General features: G+C 51.5%; 1 protein-coding gene across 1 annotated transcript in view; it reads right to left on the bottom strand.

Annotated features, from left to right (window-relative positions):
* The window catches only part of TBX5 (T-box transcription factor 5), a 37,625-nt gene extending 15,226 nt beyond the window's left edge, over nucleotides 1-22,399 (bottom strand). The window contains exons 1-6 of the mRNA XM_075167092.1: nucleotides 22,247-22,399; nucleotides 20,392-20,486; nucleotides 17,602-17,721; nucleotides 16,629-16,776; nucleotides 14,315-14,467; nucleotides 5,154-5,245 (exon numbers count right to left, since the gene is read on the bottom strand). Coding sequence (XP_075023193.1) covers nucleotides 5,154-5,245; nucleotides 14,315-14,467; nucleotides 16,629-16,776; nucleotides 17,602-17,721; nucleotides 20,392-20,486; nucleotides 22,247-22,393 — 755 coding nt within the window. The 5' untranslated portion in view covers nucleotides 22,394-22,399. The remainder of the gene's footprint in view (nucleotides 1-5,153; nucleotides 5,246-14,314; nucleotides 14,468-16,628; nucleotides 16,777-17,601; nucleotides 17,722-20,391; nucleotides 20,487-22,246) is intronic.
* Nucleotides 22,400-22,911: the final 512 nt, after the last annotated feature.

Below are 22,911 nucleotides of genomic sequence, written 5' to 3'. Positions count from 1 at the left end.
GCAATGAGAAGATGCAAGGAGAGTGAGGTTGTCTGCAGTGGACCGAGATCTACTTGCATTAGTCAGACGGGTGCCTATCAGTCCAACGTGATGTTAGCATGCCAGGACAGACAACCCTTTTGGAGCCTAGATTTATTCCATTCATTCTAAGGCATCATCTTCTCTGTTATGCCAGCTCTGAATCATGGTACTGATTTTATATCCTTTGTGTCTGGCCCAGTTTCTGTTCTCGGTTACACCAGGAAATCTTTGGAATAATTCCTTTGGAGTCAGGAAGATTACTGTGGACTAATGCCAAAGGCAGCAAACTATGGCTCATGATCTTTGACGGAAAAAATATTTACATAACATCGAACTACACTGCCACTCTTCTTTGTCAAGTGGATCATTCTGGACCTTTGTCTCACTTTGAAAGGGCCCAGGATACCCATCAAGGGAGCTAAGAGCCACCCTTTCACGTAATCATCTTTCCTCTCAAAAGCTTTCCCAATAAGAAGCTTCAAGGACTAAATTGCATTAATTTGAATGAACAGTAACTAGGGCCTGAGACTTCCAGAAGCTCTTCAGCACCCATAATAACCGCTGAAGACAATGGGAGTTGCAGATGATCAGCAAAAATTGGTTAAAGGGTTTAACAGAATTGCTGGTTTATATTGCTTTAGCCCCAGACCCACAAACACTTCTCCCCTGCTGTCTTTTGGCAGTCACAAATTAAAAAAAAAAAATAAAAGCTACGACTTGCATGCAACCCCCCAAATCACCCAATAGCTATGGTTTATTAGTACAGCTCCATTGACTCTCATGCATGGGGAATTTTAAGGGCAAAGTCCTACAGTGGCATCTGCGATGCAGATCCCATCGTCTCTCTGCATAAGCTTCACCCTCTGTGGATTTCTGCTGGGTGTTTTGCTCTTGCTCTCCACACCAAATTCCCCTTGGCACAGGCAGAAGTTCTAAGCAGAGACAAAAGGAACTTTTACAGTACAGAGGAGCAAGAGATCCAAAAGGAATGCTTTGCGTGAGATTCCCAGCATCACGACTACATAATTTTTACCTGATTTATGTTTTCCAATTGCAGCATGACCACAGGATACAGATGCAGTATAACTCACATCCCTCTACATATTTTCCTCTAGTGTAGTGTGTTTTCCTTTTTCCTTTTTTTTTTTTTAGTTGTTTTTTTTTTTTTTAAATCAAGGAAATAAAAAACTTGATGTCATCCTCAGAAACTTGAAAACTTTAAAAAAACCTGTTCTCCCAGAGCACTCATCCTGCCAAAAAAACTGTTAAAGTGGTCCCGTGTGTCTCAGGAAAGAAAGGCGGTGGGAGCAAAATGAACATGTATCAGAAGTCTGTGTTCACTGGAATTTGGATCTCTCTAGAGCTCGTGGCTATTCTTTTTGAATGAAGTCATCTGCTGCTGAAAGGCTTAATATCACTACTGAATGAAGTTTTCTACCTGAACAGACTTATTAACTTTTCTTCTGGGAAATAGGAGGAGGAAAAAACAACACGGAGGCCTTGCAAAGGAGAAAGATACGGAGAGGGATGGACTCGCAAAGACATCCCCATCCACCCTGCAAAGCTCCCGTGCCCAGAGGCCACTCGGGCCAACGCGTTGCTCTTGCTTGGCCAGAGTGCGCAGAGGCAAGCAGAAATGGAGGGATAGTCCTCAACGAGGCACCCGAGACCTCGCTCTGAGCTCACTCTTGGCACTGGAAGTTGTCTTTCTTCCCTGCTTCGTCTCCCTTCCTCTCAGTCCCTACCGTTTGCCAAGGGTAGGTGTTCAATGGATGAATCATCAGGCCAAGCCTCCACCGGCACCTAGACCTACTTCTACTTCACCCCACTGCAAGACCTGCTCTGAGGTGAGTGAAATCGTTTTGGACCCAGCAAACTGGTCTCCCTCCCAGCCTCTGACAGCCAAAGGTGCAAGGAGACCACCAGAGCTGGCCAGATAGCAATTCTTTCTATTACGATGGACTTTATCTCATGTAATTTTAGCTACTTAAAAGGCAGGCATCTACTCTAAGCAAATCATTCAGACTCTGCAGGTGAGACAGGCAGAGGGAGGGCTCCTCACCCACCCTGCCATCCACGGGGTGAGCTCTCAAAGCAAAGCAGCTCTGCTCTCTGGAAGTGCCCATCACGCTCTGCTTTGTGCAGAGGGAGCCTAGACACCAGCCCAGCCTGGGGACGCTGCTTCTAGACGGCATCTTCAACCACCACGCACCTACTCCCATCTGATCCAAGCCCCATGCAACGCATTGGGACCTGAAGGTTTAGTGCTGGAAGCACATCTTCACCAGGGCTCAGGCCTCCGAGGCTGCCCCGAGGCGTGCGAGCGCAGGGGGCTGAGCAGAGGGACACGCTTTGGCCATAGCTGGGGCCAGCCCTCCCCAAAAAGGGGATGCCACAAGCAGCCGGCTGGGTCAGCGCTGCCTCTCAGCCTTGTCTGCTGGGGCGTGCTTCTCCCAGGGCTGCTTTCAGCTAGGAGACGCCCCTCTGCAACAGCCCCATGCAGGGAATTAAGAAGCATTTGAGATTCAAATAAAGAAAACAGAGGTGCCGAGGCTTTCCTCAGCATGAAGAATTCATTCCCTCCATGGCTATACCCTTTAATGAGATGATCAGTGACCTGATGAATGGCAGGTCACCAGTTTCCACTACAAAAGGCTGTGCACTGTTTTAAAAAAATGGGGTTTTTCCCCCTACTTTTTTTTCTATAATGAAGGAATAGCATTAAAAATACATCCCACCATATTCTCCAAGGGCATAGACAGACATCACTCCCCGAAAGACTTACTTATACCTGCCAGCTGGGGAGTGGGTCCATCACTGGGAAACAACTTCACTACATACGCACACACACATTTATATATTAAAATATATTTTATATATATTTAATTATATTTTAATATATATTTATATGTTAAACCTATATAAACCCACAAAGGTAGGTCATACCTCTCCAACATGCGCAACCCTGAATGGTTCTTTATCTAATATATGCAATTTATTTTTTATATATATAATTTATTTTATATATGTTTTCACATATTTATATATATATTTTGTATATATTCAGATATATATAAAAAACCACAAAGGTGGGCACATATTTGTCTAATATTTTCAACCTTGAATGGGTCTTTATTTTACTATAATAATCTTATCCTGCTCTCCCTTAAAAAAAAATGACATCTTTGTAAAGGTACACAGTCATTTCTATGCTATCGGTACAGAGGATAAGTTATTAAGGAAGTGAACATCAGAAATTATCCTGTAAAGTCAGCGCTGTGGATTTTAACCCTTTCAACTCTGCCAGGTCTGAGCGGGCGTATTTATATATTCCAAGTGTTTCTGTTCACTGTATCATCGACTGTGACCGCAGGCCTGCATAAAAATGCCAAGCAATTTTTAGCACAAGCTCAGCATGGCTAGATGCCATGCTCTTCATATGGCATGAAGCCCTTCTAATAGTCCTCACTGTTTTACCTCCTCCCTCCCGCTCCAAAAAACCCCACGATGAATGCAAACCTTCAAATCTTTCCATTGACCGTAATGAAAGGGTAGTTTAGCAGCAAAAATGTGCGGGGGCCATCGTTACTCAAGTTCCAGTAGAGCTTGGGAGGCTGGCACGGGAGGGAGGGGGGGAAAAGCTATTTCAAGTGGTAGTGCACCCATAAATAAATAAATATTGACGTATTATGCCAGGATCTGTGCTGTCGTTGGAAAGGGCAGGCAGGGAACACACACACAGGGCACATTCAGAAGACCACAGAAATGATTTAGATTGAGTAAGTGTTATACATACTTTTATATATATATATATATATATAGGCTTTTCTGGGTCTGAGCCTGAAAATGTTTGTACACAGGAGTACATTGCCCATTTGAGTAGGGTTACGGTGTAAGCATTTGCAGGATTACAGGCATTATTTGTTGCCCGCCAGTGCGATTTGCACGGCTACGGAGAGCCATGCTCAGGTCACCGACTAGGGCAACCAGAAGAGGCTCCTGCATCTGCACCGGCATCTTCACTCCAGCCTGCAGTGACCACCTACAGCCGGCTCCCGGGCGGGCGGTGGAGAGAGCCCTCCCAGCAGAAGGTCACAACGCAGGTCCCTACAGCCCTCCTCTGCGAGCCAGCTCTGCTGGTCCCGGAGAATAAAGGATCTGACTCACTCCTGCCCTCCTGGATGGAAAATGCTATACTGAGCATCTACATCTGTCTTAGGTGTAATCATGGGTATGGCAGGGTTCCTGCAAAACATTTGCACCAGGAAGCAACTTGACACATAGACGAAGTTCCAAGTGAAGTGAAAGGCATGAAGTTAATTACCGGCAGGACTGACATTTAGAAAAGGATTTTAAACAGGATTTTTAAACAGGATTTAGGCTTGATTTTCAGCTTAAGTACTTACATCCAAAACTGAGATTCAAAAAGACCTCTTCAGCCACCTGGCCCTGGAGATCCCAACATTTTCTAATACCTTCCTTCTTCTACCTGAAACCACCATGCCTACGCTCCTGCTCTGCACATCCAGAACCAACCAGGCAAACACTCCCCTCCTGCCAAAGATCCTCTGAAAGCCAGAAACCAGCACAGGTCTCTACACCGAGATCTCCAGAGGCTTCTGGAGCATCCTTAACCAACCTGCTCCCAGAACAAGGCTGTGAGCTTTGTCTTTAAAGCACTGCCACCTGGGGAAAGAAATACCCAACAGCCATTCCGCAATAGCCTGGTGACCAGAGCTTCTCAGAGCTAGTCCAAGTCTCTTGTGGCTTCAAACAGGTTTAAGCCCACATGCAGCCGCAGAGACATCTGTTTAGCACAAAGCTAGAGGTTGTTCTGGATGGGGACATGTCAGAAAGAAATACAAGGTCCCTGCGGCCAAGAAGACAACCCACAAGTGAGATCCTGCCTCTGTAACCCAGCAGTTGAGGCATTCACCTCGGAGTGGGAAGTCTTGGATTTTGGCCCCACGACCTGATGATATTTCAACAGCTGACGTAAAACGCACATGCGGATGCCAGAGAAGGGACTGCCACTAAGTCCTGGCTTAGCTCAAGCCACAAGTCACATGCAAAGCAAAGGCCAGGCAGCTCTCAGGTCCTGAGCGGGTCCCCACGACGGAGGCACGCGTTACCTCTGCATCCTGGACATCCTGTGGAGCTCCATGTCGTCGCTGCCGCGGAAGCCTTTTGCAAAAGGGTTGTTCTCAATCTTTAACTGGGTGATCTGAAAGGGAGGAAATGCAACGGGTTCATCACAAGTCCAAGGCATGGCCTGGGAGAGAGGGGATATTGTTTATTAAACTCAAGCCTATAGGGATGTGGGGGAAAACACAGCTTTCAGGAACTCAAGACATCCCTCAGCTCAGGCATTGACCACTCCGGATGGGCCTTCCTCTAGATCTCTCCACTGGAAAAATATCTCCTGTCAACAACCTCTCGCTTCTCTCAGGCTTGTCCCATAACTAATGCACACACACAAATTTCTCACTGGAGCAAATCTGCTTTCTTAGAGTTACTTACTTTCTTTTTGCTGTTGAGACAGAAGGGGCTGCACCGACCAGAGGACCAGGGATGAAAGTCATATTGCCTGAACAAATCCCACTGACACCAACAAGTATTTTCTCATCAATGCGCAGCCATGACCAAAACCTTACCTCTCAGACCCTGGCTCCTCTCACTCAGACTGGTAAGGCTCACCCTTTCTGTATTTCAGACCAGCTAAATGTACTCCAGGTGCTCTGCATCTGACATGATTCCCCAACCAGCCCCACACCTGTAAGCACTGCGTGGACTAACTGCCTAAGGTACTTGGAGGGCAACTCCACCACTGACCGTCGTGCCCTGGAGGAATATTTGTCTCCCCATTGATTTTAGAAGGAATTAAGAGAGACTAGTTTGCTCACTTAGTTGGTTACCTTCAGCATCTAAGGTTTGCTGGGATGAATCCTCCTCAGACTCCTAACTTTGGTCCTCTTACAACATCTAAATTAAACACTTAGAGCAGCTGCTCTACAGAACGTACCCTTATCCAAAGCAACCGTGCTGCTCGAAGAGGTGCAATCCTCTCCTTCACAAACCTCTCCTGAGGGCGTAGGTGAATAGTTTTTCTCAAGCCAGGGGTTGTCATTTAAGCAAATATTAACTGTGGACCAGCAACACCCTCAAATGCCCCGCTGGTCTTGCACAAACTCTGCCGCACCAAATTTGATGCAAATGTTTTGGTGTCTTTGCAGAGCAGGACTGAGTCTGCATCAGGTGTGATCTAGCTGCAAGGCCATAATATTCAGGCAGAAGAAGCAACAGTTCCCCTTCTTCTCTCCTCTCCATCGCTGCCTGGCATTCCGAGCCCTCAGCCAGGAGTCGGGAGAGCCACTTGCACTTGCTCAGGAGGAGAGACAACCCTGTGTTTGCCATTGGAGGAACTTCATGTGCTCACCGCATTTTATGGAAACGCTGTCCTTCCTTCCTATTGCAAGTTGGCCAACAGGAAGGAAAGAGCTCCAGATTAAGGGCGGGAGAACAGAGAGAGGTTCATGTTCACCAAGTCAAGCACACACAACTGGACCCACCTCTTTGCCAAAATTCAAAGAGAAAAATCTGGCTCGGCTAGTGTCAATAGCAAACCCCGCCAGGTGTCTGCATGACCAGATTATTTTGCTATTTTCTCATCTTATAGCATATTTTTTTCCAAAGGCCATTTGTTTATTCGCCATTTTTGCCTAATTCAGCTCCAAATCTCACACAAAGACCCCATCACCCCATTAGGTCCGTTAAACCAGGACCTAATTTAGTACATAAACGGGTCATTGCGCTTTTTTGTCACGCATTTCAGATTTCAAAGAGAAGGGTGAACAAACAATCTATGTGGTCCAATTTGAGCCGTTCTCTAGCAGTAAAACAGGGGTGCATTTTATAATTAAAAGCCCTGAATAATTAGACAACCAGCTGTGTATTTTACAAAGAAACTGCCTATCGGTTTCCACCGGAGAGGTGGTGGCACTTCTATAATGAATAATAGGCATTATTCAACTTTTTGAATGTTTCTATGCAATTTGCATTCTGAAGCACGCTAAATGTACGAGTTGTCCTCACTTGCCGAACCCAATGGCAATATTTGCTTGCATAAGTGAAGTCCTTCACTGAGCGAGGATTTACAGTATTGGCACCAGCACACAAATGTACAAAGGGCCGGATTCATCCCAACCTAACCGAAGGCATTTTAACCAAGGCGCCTGCACTGGGAACCTCGTCTCCCGGCGTTCCTGCTGGAATCAATGGAGGGAGATGGGGACTGCCAGAGGGCATTGGGGCTCTGAGGTGGGTAGCATTGCCTTCACAGGTCCCCAACGCTCTCCATTCACTGGAGAAGGAGCCGTCAACACGCTAGCCCCTAATTTAAGGACCTCAGATGAATGCCCTGTTTGATGAATCAAGCCTTTAATCACCCACAAAATGTCGGACAAAATATCGCGTGGGACCTCAATCTTGCCAATACGTTGCTGTATGAGTAGCGAAGTCCCCTAACCCTCATCGGGAAGACTCTTACAAGCAAAGGTATTAACGTATGTGTTGGTGGCAGAAAGCCCCAAGTGAAGCACAGCTAACTCACTTCAGCCTCCTTAAAATTAGAGATCTGCTCGATTGAAGGCATCTAGAAACCAGGGCCTACAGCAGGTTTTAAATTAGGTCTCAGCTCTTTGGTGTACCTCACATGGATTCCAGCAGGAGCTTTCAGAACAAAGTTTCCCTAGATGATAACTCACGGTATCAGCCCTAGCACTAAGCCAGGAGAGTCCAAGCCAGATTTAACAAAACCGTACACAACAAAATAGAAAATAGAGAAAAAGTTGGTGAATCCCTGCTTTAGAAAACAGCCTGTGGAAGATATTTTGTTTGGCCAGTTTTTGTCTGACTTACAAACTATTTCAGAGGTGGAAAAGCAAACGAATGGGTGGAAATAACCTTCTTCTGGATCAACTTTGCCACAGCGAAACTCTGTTTAATTGACTGTAACTCATTGGGGGGGAAAAGAAAAAGCTGTCAGAAAGTCAAATGACAATTACATCATGAAAAATAAAAAAAATACAACGTCCTGCAAGGTCATTAAGACAGAGTGCCCAGGGCTAAATTATATAGCACAGATTCAATAAAACTGTAGGGCTTTGTTTATGTATTTGTTACTGAAAGAAACTGATGGCAAAGTTTGCTTCTGACCTCTGATTTCTAAAGCTGCTGCAGACCCTTCCGAGACGAGAGCTTTCCAGGCTGAAGCCTCCCAGATTTACACTTTTCAGGGCTTGTCTGACCTATGGATTCATCTTCACTTTAACGGGAAGCGACAATTCCCGATGAAATCTCAGCGCCGCTCCTCTGCACTCCGCTCTCTGGGCTAACTGACCACAAAGCACTTCTGCTGAGACATGTCCGACGGCATCTTTAGCTCCAGTATGATAAAATTTAGCTTTGCATCTAGTTAGGTCGAGGAAAGACGCTTTACTTTTCTTCTTTTTTTTTTGCACGGCCATGTATTTATATGGGTATGTGTGTCTACAGGCTCATGAATGTTGTTATGGCCAGGGTCAAAACTAGGATTACTTTTTGTCAAGCACTTGCCATAATAAGATTTTTCTCAATTGCTTCTAACTTCACAAAACTTTGTTAGGGCTGAAATGTTCCACACCACAGAATGTTCCTTTTTTACTTATTTTACTATCAATCAGTCCCATTTTTTTTGAGCACTTCAGCTAAGGGAAAACACACCACCCTGACCCTCTTGGGCTTTTCTGAATCTGTCCTAAAGGCTGGGTGTTTTGGAAAAGGGACTTAACATTCTGCAAGGGGGGATCCTTAGTTTCTGAGCTCTCTTCTTGTGAAAATCTGCCCCACTTGACAATTTAAAAGCCTGAGTGAGAAAAAAATCACCATTCAGGTCACCCCATTTAGTGATGAAGAGATCGGGGTGATTACCCTTGAGCTGAACATGCATGGACCTCCCCACGCTGTGGGGATACGTGCTGTCCCTGCCCTGCAGGTGACCATGGTCCTGCTCAGCGTGGCAGAGAGGGGCCAGGACCATCCCTGCCACCACTGCAGCCGGCTGTGCTGGGAGGAACTGGGAGGCTGGGCTTCAGGCTTGAAAGCACAGAGCCTTTTTCTTTTGCACTCTCACGTACCCCAGGTGGAAACCAAGTCAGCGTGGAGGAGGAAGCCAAACCAGAGGAGGGAAGGAAAGAAATAGATGAAGACAAGGTGCCTGCTGAGACTACGTACATCTGGCTGGGCCAAACAGAGGAGCTGGATGGGGAGCTGGGACTCGGAGCCCAAGGTAAAGGCCAGGGGAAGGGAGGGCTGCTGGCAGGGGGGAGAAGATGCCGAACCCAGAAGCCAGTGAAGGAAATGGGAGGGACTGAGAGCCAGTGGCTGGTCGGAGGTAGTGGTGCAAGACAGAGGGGCTCATTGAGGAGGCTGTTGGCTGAACTGGGAGACAAGAAGGGAGGATGAGAAGAGACAGACCTTGCACAGTGTTGGGTGGAGGGGAAGGAGGTGGGGCGGGAGCAAGGCTGAAGAGAGATAGAGTGTCTTTGCAGAGCTTGGGGAGAGGGTCTGGATTGAGGACTGAAAGGGGCCGGGGGCTCGGGGCTGGCTGAGCACCCGGGGCTGGCAGGGAGGCAGGGACAAGACTGAGGACAAAGGGGCAGAGAGAGACAGGACTGGTTCAGACAAGGTTGTGAAGGGCACAAGACCTCTTGAAGGAAGCACTCTCCCATCGAAGCCTGGAACAGGACTAAGCATTTGAGAGTAGAGATGTGAGGAGCCCTGGAGAGAGTCAGGGAGAGAAGAGCTCACTGCGGTCCCCGAGTGACCGAGGGCTGCACAGAAGCCACCCGTCCTGGCGATGAAGAGGAGATACATGGTCTCACCTCGCTTAACCCCAGGGAGCCCTGCCTCTCTCAGCGCTTGGGGGACCCCCCTTCGGGGAGGAGCCTGCCCTGAGTAAGGAGAGAGGCTGCCCCTTCTTGCTATGGAGGTGGGAAGACTCGGGGCCAACAGCCCCAGGCTGGGCAGGGAGAGTTTGGGGGACAGGGCTGCTTTGGGGGACTGGACCAGGTCCAGTCTCTGCACGGAGGCACTCCATGGGATGCCAGCCAGGCCACCGCATTGGTGGCCTCTGCTGAAGTGATGGAGGTGGCTACCTGCAATCAAAGACAAGGAGAACTGAGCTCTCAGGGCAAAACACCCCGAGCCCAAGGACCTGCCCGCCTCTGGCAGCAGCTACGCCTACAGAGCCCTGCGAGATGCCTCGACAGAGTGGCAAAAGGCCGCGCGCTCAGAGGAGAGCCGCACAGGCAGCTCTCCAAAATTGGGCAGGATGGAGCACCAGTTGGCTTGGCCAACTTAACAGCGCTATTTCAGTACAGGGGTCTTTCTGGGGGTGGAATCAGGCTATATATTCAGAAAGCCCACCAGCACGTTTCTCCACGCCCACTGGCTATCTGGGAGCGCATCAGATTAGTCTTCAGGCAGGCCCTTCCCTGGTTCTCCTCATCGCTATGGTGCACATAGCATTTCTGGGTGCCTACAGATCCCAGCTGGGGCTAATGTTACCTTAAAAGAATTTGGGCTACCAAGAATGTTAAATAACTTTGGGGGGGGGGGAATCAGCATAAAACCGGATATCCTGAGGGGGGAAAGCCAATATAAAGCCCAAGTCCAGCTAACGGGGAAAGTAGGTTGTAAAAATTAATGAGAATAATTGTTGTGAATTCTTGCTTTTGAAAGAACCCTCATGAGGGCAGAACCTTAATTATTTCTGTCTATTAGGGTTCATTTCCTGGTCCTAAGCAGAGAGCTAGTACCTAATAAATATGAGCTAGTAGCACAATGATTTAAGCTACAGCAAAATGGTACTTAACTGCAGGGGAAGTTAATATTTGGGAATCAACCTGATTGCAAGCACCCATTGTGTAAATGGCAAGGAAATGAAATGTGCATGTGACCTATTTTAACACCTCAATATTTCTGGGGTATTTTTTCAGGGTTGCAGAGAGGGGGGAGGTGGTCGACCAAGCTGCTGACAACCGCACTGAAAACTTTACCAAGACTTTCTTCGTAGCTTAAGCTTCCTTTTGGGGAGTAGGGCTGGGGAGGGGGAGATCCCAGTGTGCTTAAATATCTTTAAGCTGTCTGAAATATCAGGGGAAATAAGCACAAGCCCTACACCGGGATTGCAGCTGTGTTATTGAAATAAATTGACGGATCTGAAATCAGGCAGGTATTTCTAGAAGCTGTGTAAGCATAGACTCAAATGCATTTATGGGCAAGTCATACAATTAATACTGTAACAGTATTCAGCTATAACATAGCTCTTGAAGCCTAAACCACATGCACATATACATTTGTTTGTGTATATTTATATGTGTGTCTGTGTAAAATACATGAGTGTATAAAAACTGTGTGTAAAATACGTCGGTGTATACAAACGGTGTGTGATTGTGCAGAGAGGAAAGTTTGCGTGAAGGATGCGCTACAGGTGATGGGTGGAAGTGAGAGAGAGATGGCTGCAAATGGGAAAAAATAGGTAGTGCACTGACAAAGAGACGTGGGGATGGACAGGCAGACCCCGCTTGGGGAGCTCGATGCAGACAGGCGCAGACCAGTGGGACTGCAATCGTTTATGGCAACGGGAAATGCAGTCTGCATTGCAACATGAAAATATGTTTTGCCAAGCAACATCTCAGCTGTGAAAGCTGAACACGGGTTTCTGCTTGTGGCAAAGACCCCACTTGCCACTCAGCTTCGCTGAAGGATGTCACCCCTTCCGCACAGCCAGCATCTGCAACAGCATCAGCTGCGCGCCGCCTCAGCCCCAGTATTATTCTCCATCTGCACTGGGGCAAGCTACAAATTTTATTCCCTTCCCTGGAGGGAGATGCCATTTAGGGTAGATCATTCCCTGGTTTATTTTTATGGCTCTATCTTTCTCAATTGGGTCTTTATCTTGGGGCTACAGCTTTCTTTGTTCCCCCAATGATTCAGTGCAGCAAGAAGTAGAATACGTGCGCTGGGGGGAGGGATGTAAATGTATGTAAAATGTGTAGGGGGGTGTGTAAAATATGTAGTGGTGTCTGTGTGCGTGTGCGTGTGTCTGCTGGGATGCGAGCACGTGTGTGTCTGTAGGGATTCATGCGTTTGTCAGTGCGTATGTTTTGACGGAGACGGATATGCAGATGTCATTTCTTATCAACCAGATGTTGTTGATTTACAATCAAATATTCCTGCTCCTCCTAATATGGCAGTTTTCCCAAACTACTGTACTTACATGTTTCTGCTTTGCTTTTGTTTTATTTGCATGATAATTTTTTTTTTATAAAACAGTCCTATTTTTCTTCAAAGGAAAGCAGTTAAATTCAGGTCTGTTTTCTCATAGGGAAATGCCTTTAAAGCGAGCAGTATGTCCTGTTTTATTAACTCCCAGTTCTATTAATATTATATTCTTTCTCCGAATCCATCAAGCAGAAGTTAAACTTGATTTTATAGCATCCACAGCGGAGTTATAATTTAAGGCACAATTTGGCGAGGACTCAATTTGGATTCAGTTTGCTTGTCCTGGTTGTGCCAACAGCTCCTATTTTAAAGGGCAGGGAAGTATTTTCTTTTCTCCCTAGTTACAGTGAAACACTCTTTCTTCTCCAGCCTACCTCTGCTCTCCGCGTCACCCTTGCCAACTGATGGACGGAGGAAACGCAACCATTTCGTGCAGGTTTAGGAGCTTCCTACTTACATCTCCAGGAAACCATCCGGGATCTATCCGGGGTGTTAAATGACCTTTCTCCATTTGAAAAAACAAGCGCATGATTTCACTCTGTCAGGCGCAGAGGAGCCATCCTACCTGCCCGTAAGTACCAGTAATCGCTTCCTATGCAATTTGGGAAGGAATTTGCTTTTTTTCCAAAGGAAAAGTGGCTTTTCATGGGACTCTGCTCTAGAGAGGGGCTATCGGGGTCTGTGGGCAGTGGTGAGGGGCAGTCAGTGAAAGGCATCGCTAAATACATCTACTGAGAACTACGCCAGCCCTGAACCTTCCTCCCCAGCCCTGAGCCTTCCTCCTCCTCCTTCCTCACTGGGTGGGGAAGCCGAAAGCCAAGCAGGGGAAGGAGAGGGGGCAGCAGCCCCACGGGGGGGTCCCCCCGGCCGGGCAGGCGGAGGGGGGCGGCAGCGGGAACCCACCCGTGTCCGCCCGGCGGCACCCCAAGAAAACCTTTTTTTTTTTTTTTTTCTTTGTTTTGCTTGGGCAGGCGGGGAGCTGATTTCAGGCACAGAGCCTCCCTTTCCTTCCAGGGCCTCCAACCCCGCAGCCCCCACCCCACCTCCCTGCAGGGCCGCCGAGCAGCGGCCGGGGAAGGAGCCCTTCCCCAAACAAAGGGCCGGAGCGCGGCCAGGCCGGGTTATCGGCGCCCAGGCCGCCGAGGGGAGCGTCGGGCTCCCTTCTCCAGATTACAAGGCTTTGACCGATGCGGGGGAAAGAAGATAAAGCCAACTTCCTTGGTTGGTCGTCTCCTCTACGAGCAAACCATCCTGTTGAGCTAATCCCTCCTTGGCTCACCCTAAACCCCGACTTTAGACGCTTTGTCTGTGTCACCAGGAATAACAGAGGGAATGGGACGGGTGTGTAGTGAGAGGAAAGGGGAGGAAGAGGAAAAGAGGAAGGGGAAAAGAAAGAAGGGGAAAAGAAAGAAGGAGAGAGAAAGGAGGAAAAAAAGAAGGGGGGAAAGAAGGGGAAAAAAGAAGGGGGGGAAAGGAAGGGGGAAAGAAGGGGAGAAAAGGGGGGAAGAAGGGGGAAAGAAAAGAAGAAAGGGGGAAAGAAAAGAAGAAGGGGGGAGAAAAGAAGAAGGGGGGAGAAAAGAAGAAGGGGGGAGAAAAGAAGAAGGGGGGAGAAAAGAAGAAGGGGGGAGAAAAGAAGAAGGGGGGAGAAAAGAAGAAGGGGGGAGAAAAGAAGAAGGGGGGAGAAAAGAAGAAGGGGGGAGAAAAGAAGAAGGGGGGAGAAAAGAAGAAGGGGGGGAGAAAAGAAGAAGGGGGGGAGAAAAGAAGAAGGGGGGGAGAAAAGAAGAAGGGGGGGAGAAAAGAAGAAGGGGGGGAGAAAAGAAGAAGGGGGGGAGAAAAGAAGAAGGGGGGGAGAAAAGAAGAAGGGGGGGGAGAAGGGGAGAGGGGAGCCGAGGCCCTCGGGAGGAGCAGCGGGAGGAGGGCAGGAGAGGGGACGCGGTCTGCCGGTGCGGGGGCCGGCCCAGCCCCTCACCTTGTGGTTTTGGTAGGAGGTGACGGCGATGAAGGCGGTCTCCGGGAAGACGTGGGTGCAGAAGGCGGTGTTCTTGGAGCCGAAGCCGTTGTTCTCGTCCGCTTTCACGATGTGGAGCCGGGGCTGGTACTTGTGCATGGAGTTCAGGATGATCTGGGCAAGGGGAGAAGGAGAGGACACCCCGTGGGAATGGAGGGGGCACAGCGCGGCGCACGCCCCGCTGCCCGGGCATGGGGAGAGGAGGAAGAGGAGGAGGAGGAGGAGAGGGGCCCGCAGGTCCTCGCATCCCCTTCCCCAAAATCTTCGCCCTCTTCAGGGCTCCCCCAGAAGGGCTGATTTAGGTGCTGGGGTGGGGGGACATATCTCTCAGGAAAATCCCTCACCTCCCCAACCAAAGGCCGGGTGATGCTGTGAAAGGTGGCTCCTTACTCGCTGCCCCCTCCCGCCAGCCCCGGGCTGTGCCCCCCACGGCCCGGGGCGGCCGGAGCTGCTCCCCCAACACGTGTTGGCATTCTGAACCTGCTGCTGGTGGGGGCTCCCCGCCTTCCCAGGCCCTTCACAGCTCCCAGAACCTCTCAGCTCACCACCACCATGGTCCGGGCATCTCAAGCCCCCCCAGGAGGGCAAAGAGGCAAGAAGAGAGGATGGAAGCAGAGGACTGGAGGGATTTAGTTCCCCCCCCCCGCAAAGGATGGGAGACGAGGGTGGCAGGGGTGGGGGGGGACACGCTGTGTTCAAGATAAAAAGCGGTCCCTGCTCGGTACCGGGTTAATCTGGGGGAAGGTGGCGGGGGGGGGCGGCGGGGGGCCGCTCGGTCACGATAATGATTGCCGGATCCTGGCGACAGCGAGACGCAGCGCGCCCCGCCGCCGCCTCCCCCGTCCCGGGGGTTTAAGCAAATTGCTTTGACATCCAGGAAAGTCGTAGACATCAACGGTGAACGATCTAATGGTTTTTAATTTCATTACAGCGACTCTAATTGAGAGACTCCTGGTGCAGCTCCTCCTCTGAAGTCCCTTATTGTCCCCTCAGCGCCTTCGGTTTGTTTAGAGGGACTTTTCCCCAGAGCCGCCTGTTCGCAGCGGGGGATGCCCGGCCCCGGCCCGGATCCCCCCGCCCCGGGACTGCTCCCCAAAACCAGCCCGGGGGGTGGGAGAGGTCCCCCCAGCTGCGCTGTTGCGAGTCCCCGCTCTCCCCTCCCGCTTCCCGAGGGAGTGGGGAAGGTCCTGATCCCTGGAAAGCAGCGCTTGCAAACCACTTTGCCCCCAGCTCAAGGCAAAATTAAAATAAAATAAAAATTATAAAACCCCCCAACTGGAGCGGAAAAGGAGCGCTCGTAAAAAGATGCTCAGCATTGGGGTGGGCTGGGGGCTTGTCTGGCCGCTCTGCCCTGCAGCCCCCCCCGGCTCCTTAGCGACCATGTGGGAAGGGATTTAATAGCACAAGATTTATCATTAAAAAGCGAAGAGGAAAAAAAAAAAGAACTTGGAAAAAAAATGAAACTGAAGTGTTGAAATGAGACTGGAGAAAAATACGCTCTTGGAAAGGGATAGCGGGATCTGGATTCGCATACCCGCTTAAGTAATTATATATATATATTTTTATAGATATATATATTATTCATACATGCACATATATATTTGCTCAGAGGAACACACATCTTTGGAGACCTTCGAAGGAGGGCTGTTTCTGGCTGCAGAATTCACACAAGCTTTCACGGCCCCACGAGTCTAGCAAAGACCTTTTTATGCCCAAGAAGCTCCAGCGGGATTTCAATTTTTTTTTTATTGTCTTTAATTATTGTTGCTTTTTTTTTTTTGGATCACGGGATCCACACGGGTTTAGGTCCTATTTCCTCGAATAATTATGCCTGATTGATTTTACCTGTTAGCCAAATTCACGGAGGCAACGAGCAGATTTTAACACTCCAAGACTCTCCATGAGGTTAAAACCAGGTAGCTAAATACTCAATTAAGCCAGGCGCGTTTCGCCCACTCGCGGACTCCAGGCCCTGGGGGTCTGTAATCAATTCCCACGCAGTGCTGCGAAATAGCCCATTTGTAAGGTTTATGCTTCCATTTGGGGGGGGTCCTTCACTGGGGTTCATCCCACCCTCTCAGGGAAGAAAATAACACCCCACCCACACAACAGATTTGGGGATGGGTGACATTGCCATGACCTCGGTGGCGCTGGCAGCGGTGGGGGAGGCCACGCGTGGGTGAGGGACACGCCGTGGGAGAGGGCCGGGAGCACGCATGGGGGCCCCGGGAGCCCTCCGCGGGCGCTGTGCCCTTCTCCCGCCCCCGGTACTTACATGTCCGAAGGGGTCGAGGTGGTTGTTGGTGAGTTTGAGCTTCTGGAAGGAAACCAGCTGCCTCATCCAGTGGGCGCCCGTGGCCGGGGAGTCGGGGTGCACGTACAGCCGCCCTGGCATGGCCGGCTCTGCCTTCCCCGTCACCGACCTGCGTGGGGACACAGGCATTGAGCTCCGGGCGCGGCGGGGGCTCCCGTGGGCTCCTGCACCCCTTCCATCCCCTCCGGTGGTGTCCCTTCCGTGGGCTCCTGCTCCCCATCCATCCCCCCCCGTGGGGCCTCTCCCCTGGGCTCCTGCTCCCCATCCATCCCCCCCCGTGGGGCCTCTCCCGTGGGGTCCTGCTCTCCATCATCCCCCCCCGTGGGGTCTCTCCCTTAGACTCCTGCTCCCCATCCATCCCCCGCGGTGGGGTCCCTCCCGCTCAGGTATCCCCGTGCGCGGAGGCAGCGCGGTGCCAGCCGGTCACGCCGCGCTTGGGGAGAAAAGGCATATACAAATACTGCTCGGGGAATTAATTGAACTCGGTGGCACCTTTCCCGTCGGCGACGGCTCTCGCTGCTTCCCCGTTTAACCCCATCCTTCCCCCCCTCCCTAATTCCCTGCACCCAAGCCGGGAGCAGAGGACGGACCGTGCACCAATCCTTAAAGATTTTCCTGTCCGGAGATATTCTCTTCCTTAACATAATTAAACTGTCGGCTCCACGATAGCCAATAATCTCATCGTCAAACAGGACTACAGTTATCGTTAGCTAATTGCGACAGACTTTTCTCCTTTTTTGATGCATTTCTCTCCCGAGGACCGTGGGAGCATCCCGAGGGGCTCAGGTGAAGCCCCTGCAGCCCAACATCTCTCCTTTGCAGGGGAAAAAGAAGGATGAGCCGCTGAGCCCCGACCTGTGCTGCCCAGGTTTGGCCGGCCCAGAAAGCCCGACGCAGAGCTCCCCTCCCGCCTCGTTCCCCCACGCGTGCATACCATTTATTATCTGCGAATTTGTATCTGTGGTCATCCGCTGGTACGATATCCATCAGCAGTATGTATTTAGTTTTTGGATTGAGTCCAGTGACCTTCACTTTGTAACTGGGGAACATACGCCTAATAAAAAAATAAAAATAAATAAAAATAAATGTAAAAGCGGAGAAAGGAAAGTTTTCCAAGGTAGTTTCGCGTGCGTGTTTGCGAGGAGGCCACGGTGGGGGGTCATTTAACAAAAGGTCACGTCACACTCTCGGATGGACCTTCCCGCAAGGCTCGGGCAGAGGATGGGTGCATTCTTCCCCCGGGGTGTGGGAGATGTTTGGGTGCCGCTGGGTACCGCCCTGGGTCCCAGCTGAGGCGAAACAGGCGATTTATCAAGGCAGAACCGTAATAACGAGGCTGGCGGGTTTATTTATTCCCCTACTCGTGCGCCTGCTTGTCTATTCATATTTTTCTTAATTATCTGTTTCGCCAAGAGTTCGACTCTGCCTTCTTTGAACAAACCTGATCGTGAGAACTTCTGGAAGCAAGTTACTTCCCCCTATACATAAACCGCTGGAACAGGAGGGGAGATGTGCCAGGGAAAAAAAAAAAAGTAAAAATATATATATTTCTATAAATATGTATATTTAAAATACATATATTTCAACCACCCCCACGTGTATTAACGGCTCTGTGTGCAGATATAAAAAGGACCCTACACGCGCTCAGGTGTGAGACCAGATCTGCGTGCAGACCCACGCGCGTTCGGAGCCATCAGGAAACACACCTGACAAATGCTTGGAAACGCTCGGGTACACACTGAAGACAGGGGCTTTTCGAAATATTTTCCATGACTGCAAGGCAGCGACTTAAAACACTGATGTTATTTTAGTTTGAGCTTTCCAAATATTTAAAAATAAAGCAGATGAAAATGTATCCCCGGACTTAAAACACGCACACACAAGAACCCCACACCTCCAAAACCACGGCGCTCCCCTCCGAGGCGCGGGCTCTTATCTCTGCGATAGGGCATCTGGGCTGGGCTTTAATTCAGTTGTAAAAAGCTGGAGGCGGGGGGAAAAGCTACCAAGGAAGAAAGCGGGGGCTTAGCTTTAAGGTTTTAAGGGAGAAGAAACCCAGTTCCACCTGAAGGATGATCTGTAACTCCATCGAAAACACCTGACCAGCAAGAACGCGGACTTCTCCAACAATAAACACGGGGAATTATATAAATAAGGAAACCTGTCCCGCATCTCCCCTAAAGCCCCTGCTCTGTAAATGTCTGTTTTATTGCTCTCCAGACGAGATTTCTGTCCACTGCGATATTTGTTTGAAATTTCTGCAAGGTGGTTTATGTCTCCCTCCGTGCACGGCTTTTTTTCCCGTGAACTCGGGTTTTTCGGGAGGTCCCTCCGCTCCCCCAGCCCCGAGCACCCGGCACCGGGCTGCGGGGGTCGGCAGGACCCCGACCCCCAGCAGCTTCCCCCGTGCATCCCCCCACTCCCCTTGGGCACAAGACCCTTCTTTAAAAGCGATTTTTCCAGCAGCAGCGAGGTCCAAGGGGAAGGCGAGCCGTGAGACAGATCTATTCGCTAAAACTTTAGACAACCAGCTCGGTATTTTTTTTTTCCTCCCTCTTCAGGCAAATTTTGGAAGACCACAACAAATGCCAGACGACAGAGCAAAATGAAAGTTTGACTCGCGTTGTTTATCGTGCCCTTGCAATCTAAAGCTAGTATTTCTACGCGTTTCCCGTCCTTCCTCCGAGGATTTTAATTTAAAATCACAACGAAAACAGCCTCTCTCGGGCTGCCCCCAGTTTGCTGATGGGACTGGAGAGACTATTTAACTGGGTCTCGCTGGCTGAGGCACTCCTCAATTTAACAGTCCTCCGACATATTAATATTAAAGATAATGTTAAATCGCCTCAAACGCCCTCAAATATACACGCGCACGCATATAACTATCTATGGATCCGGCTTACTGCGCCGGTCATGGAATCGATTACGCGCAGTCCCAATAAAGTCGGATTTGCAAGGCTGTATATTTTTCTACACACCCACGCAGACAAACACACACATATAGAAGCGTGTATCTGGACGCAGTTAGATCCGCATGCTATTTATTTGCGGACACATCTATCTATGCATCTAAACAGCTTTGCGATCAGTATATAAACAGTAGCTCAAGACCACATATACTTTTAAATGGGGTGGCGTGGGTGTTCGGGATATATTCGCCTCAGTGTGCGCAAAATAAATAAGAAACTTCTGTAAACGGCGTAAGGCATTGCAAAATCGCAGAAGGGCCGAGCTGCTCCTTTAATTAAAAATAATAATAATAACGAAATCGCCCAGCGAGCTGCTCTAAACAAGGTTAGCTTTTGGCCAAGTGGTTGCAACTCGCGTTCGCCTGGAAAGTTTCCAGAGGCCTGAAATTGGGATTAACGATCCAACTGTTCTGGTTAAGAAAGAAGCCAGAAGAAACAATTTCTTCTGAATATATCCTCGCAGGGAGGGCTCTCCCCACGCCCGTCCCGCCGGGGCATCGCCGGGCAGGGCTCTGCGGCCGCTCCCGGGGCCATGGCACACACACGCGGAGGGGGGGGGATCTCGCACACGAGAGACGTGACCCTACCGATGTCAGGGAGAGCGGGGCCGCGGCCGCCGACACGCACCCCCACCCACGCGGCTGTGCGAACACGCGTGCCCCCCCTCCCCTAAGCAATTCCCCCCCGCAAACAGCAAAAACGAGGCAGATTCAGCCACGCAGACACGCGGGGGGACGCGGGCCCCCCCCTCTTACCTCCCGGCCTTTGTTATGATCATCTCCGTCCCCACTTCGTGAAATTTCAGCCACAGCTCCCGTTCGTGCAAAAACACTTTGATCCCCTCCATGCCCTGCGAGGGAGGAAGGCACAAAGCGTCAGCCCCGAGCGGTGCGGGGGGAGCCAGGGAGGGGGCGGCGGGGCCCCGCACGGCCCCGGCGGGAAACTCGCAGGGAAAAGGCCGGGCGATGGGGGCCGGAGCTCGGGGCATTCCCGGGAAAATCCGGCCGCTTGTGTGTTTGCAAAGCCGGGGAGAATGGGATTTCAGGCCGGAGCCCGGGGATGCTGGGCAGGGGGGGCCTGGGGCCGGATCCTGCGGGCCTCGGCGGAGGGGAGGGGAGGGCAGGGAGGCCCCGGAGCCGGCTCCAGCCCGCATCCTCCGGGCCCAGCCGCCGCTGGGAGCAACACCCCAGCGCTGCGGCCCGGCTGCTCTCCAAGAGCCAGCCGGAGGAGATTTACACCGCTCCGACGAGGGATTTACATCGCTTCTGCAGGCTGGGGCGGCGCGGGGTGTCATCCCTGCTCCCCCCACCCGCTCATTTCATTCACCCCCAGCCCGCACCCCACAAGGGCTGCTCGCAGCGGGGCCCTGCGAGCCCCACGCTTGGCACCGCAGATGCCACCGCGGGGACAATACATCCCCCCACCGTGGGGTGGGAGGCATAGTGGACCCCCACCCCAAGCCACGCATATATTCCCCCCCACTGCAAATGGTGCCGGAGCACCCCGCCAAACGCACCGGGAGGCGGTTTCCGAATGCACACGGTGGCCCCGAGCCCCAGGACAAGCCCGGTACCGGTACCGCGCCGGCCCCTCCGTGCCCCCCACCCGCACCCCCGTGGGCGGCAGCCGCAGCGGGCAGAGGTTTCCCCCCGTGGGTTTACCTGCCAGGGGACAAGCGGGGCTCTCCGGAGGGGCTCCGCAGCCGCTGAAGGCGAGGCGATCTCAGTGGAAAAGCCCCTCTCCCCGCCTCCCCCCCCCTCCCCGGGCTGCCCCGAGCCGGCTGGGGCCGAGCGCCGGGGGACGGCTCCCAGCACTGCCCGGCCCGGGCGGGGAAGGCCCCGGCGGCGGGGAAGGAGAAGCCCAGGGGTGGCCTGGCCCGCTGCCGCCTCGGCCTGCTCTCCTCGGCAGCGCGGAGGTCCGCCGGGAGCTGCGGCCGGTGGATCCCGCGTGGGACCCCACGCGTGTCCCGGCCACAAGCGGCACCCGGGGGGCGAGGGCTGATGGAGGGTATGAGGGGTACCCCAGGGTATGCCTGGGCCCCGGGTCGCTACGGGGGTGCCCACGCGTGACACCCCCATCCTGCCCTCAGGGCCTGTTGCGTAGGTGCGGGCAGAGCTGGGTATGCACGAATGCGGCTGAGTCTCTGCGTGCATGCATACGCCCGGGTGTACAAGGGGTGCGCACATACATATATATGTTTATATATTATACAAACGCGCACGGGCATAGCAAATAGATATGGACGCAGCTGCCTGTGTGTGTGTTCGCTTGTGCATTTGTACACTCATGCCTGTGGATGTGCGTCTGCCGCGGCATGAGCGGGTGCCTCTCTCCGGTATTTTGGGTGCTTTTCCATGCGCGCCCCTCCACGCACCCCAATATTCACGCATGCACTTCCCCACAGGTTTAGCGCTTGAACACGACCCCAAATAACGCTAAAGCAAGATGAGGCCCACCGTCAGGTGAGACTTTTCACTCCCGTGGGGCCTAAAATGACTCATCAGCGCCCAGAGCTGCAGCAGCCTCCCAGCTGAGCTGGTATTTGGGGGGGGAAACGCAGAGAAAAGGGAAAATAAAGAGAGGGAGAGAAAGGGGAGTGTGGGTCCTTACCTGCTGGGTGAAGGCTGCCTGGGGCGAGGTGGGGGACTTGCTGGTGGCCCCCAGCTGAGTGTCCTGCTTGGCTTCAGCCTGGAGCTCTTTGGCCTCTGAGTCAGCCGGCGTGGTCGGGAGCCCAAAGCCTTCCTCGCTATCCGCCATGTTACGAGCTTCCTTCGCTGAATCCCCCACTGCAGGCACACATCGGGGAGAGAGCAGAGATAAGAGACGCATAAGTCAATGCTGACGTTTAATAAAATAGATATATATATATACACACCCATGCAATGGGGAGCGAGCCGGAGCGCTAGGCAGGGCTGCCCGACAAACCCGCGCTGCCCGCAACTCACTTCCAGCTGCCCGGGGAGGGAACAAGGCCCTTTAACTTTGGGAGAGGGAGAAATAAAGACTTTTATTTATTATCGCAGCCCGCAAGGGATGATAGGATTTGGGGGGGGGGGGGAGGGAGGGAGGGGAAGGGGGAGGCGGTATTATTAAACGCATCTTTTGGAAAAGGTAAACAGCATATTTTAGGTCTGTCTGGCAGGACACGGGGAGCAAGGCACTGGGGGGCCGTGGACCGGCCAACTCATCACACAAGTGACTCTGGAGGTTGGGGGTCCGAGGTGGGGGGGGGAGAGCCTCCCCCGAGCCTTGAACACCTCCGATTCCCCCAGGCT

This window comes from Calonectris borealis, chromosome 18, assembly GCF_964195595.1.
Source record: "Calonectris borealis chromosome 18, bCalBor7.hap1.2, whole genome shotgun sequence".
Classification (NCBI taxonomy): Eukaryota; Metazoa; Chordata; class Aves; order Procellariiformes; family Procellariidae; genus Calonectris; species Calonectris borealis.
The sequence above is the reverse complement of the archived record's forward strand: the minus strand, read 5'-3'. Positions and strand labels throughout refer to the sequence as shown.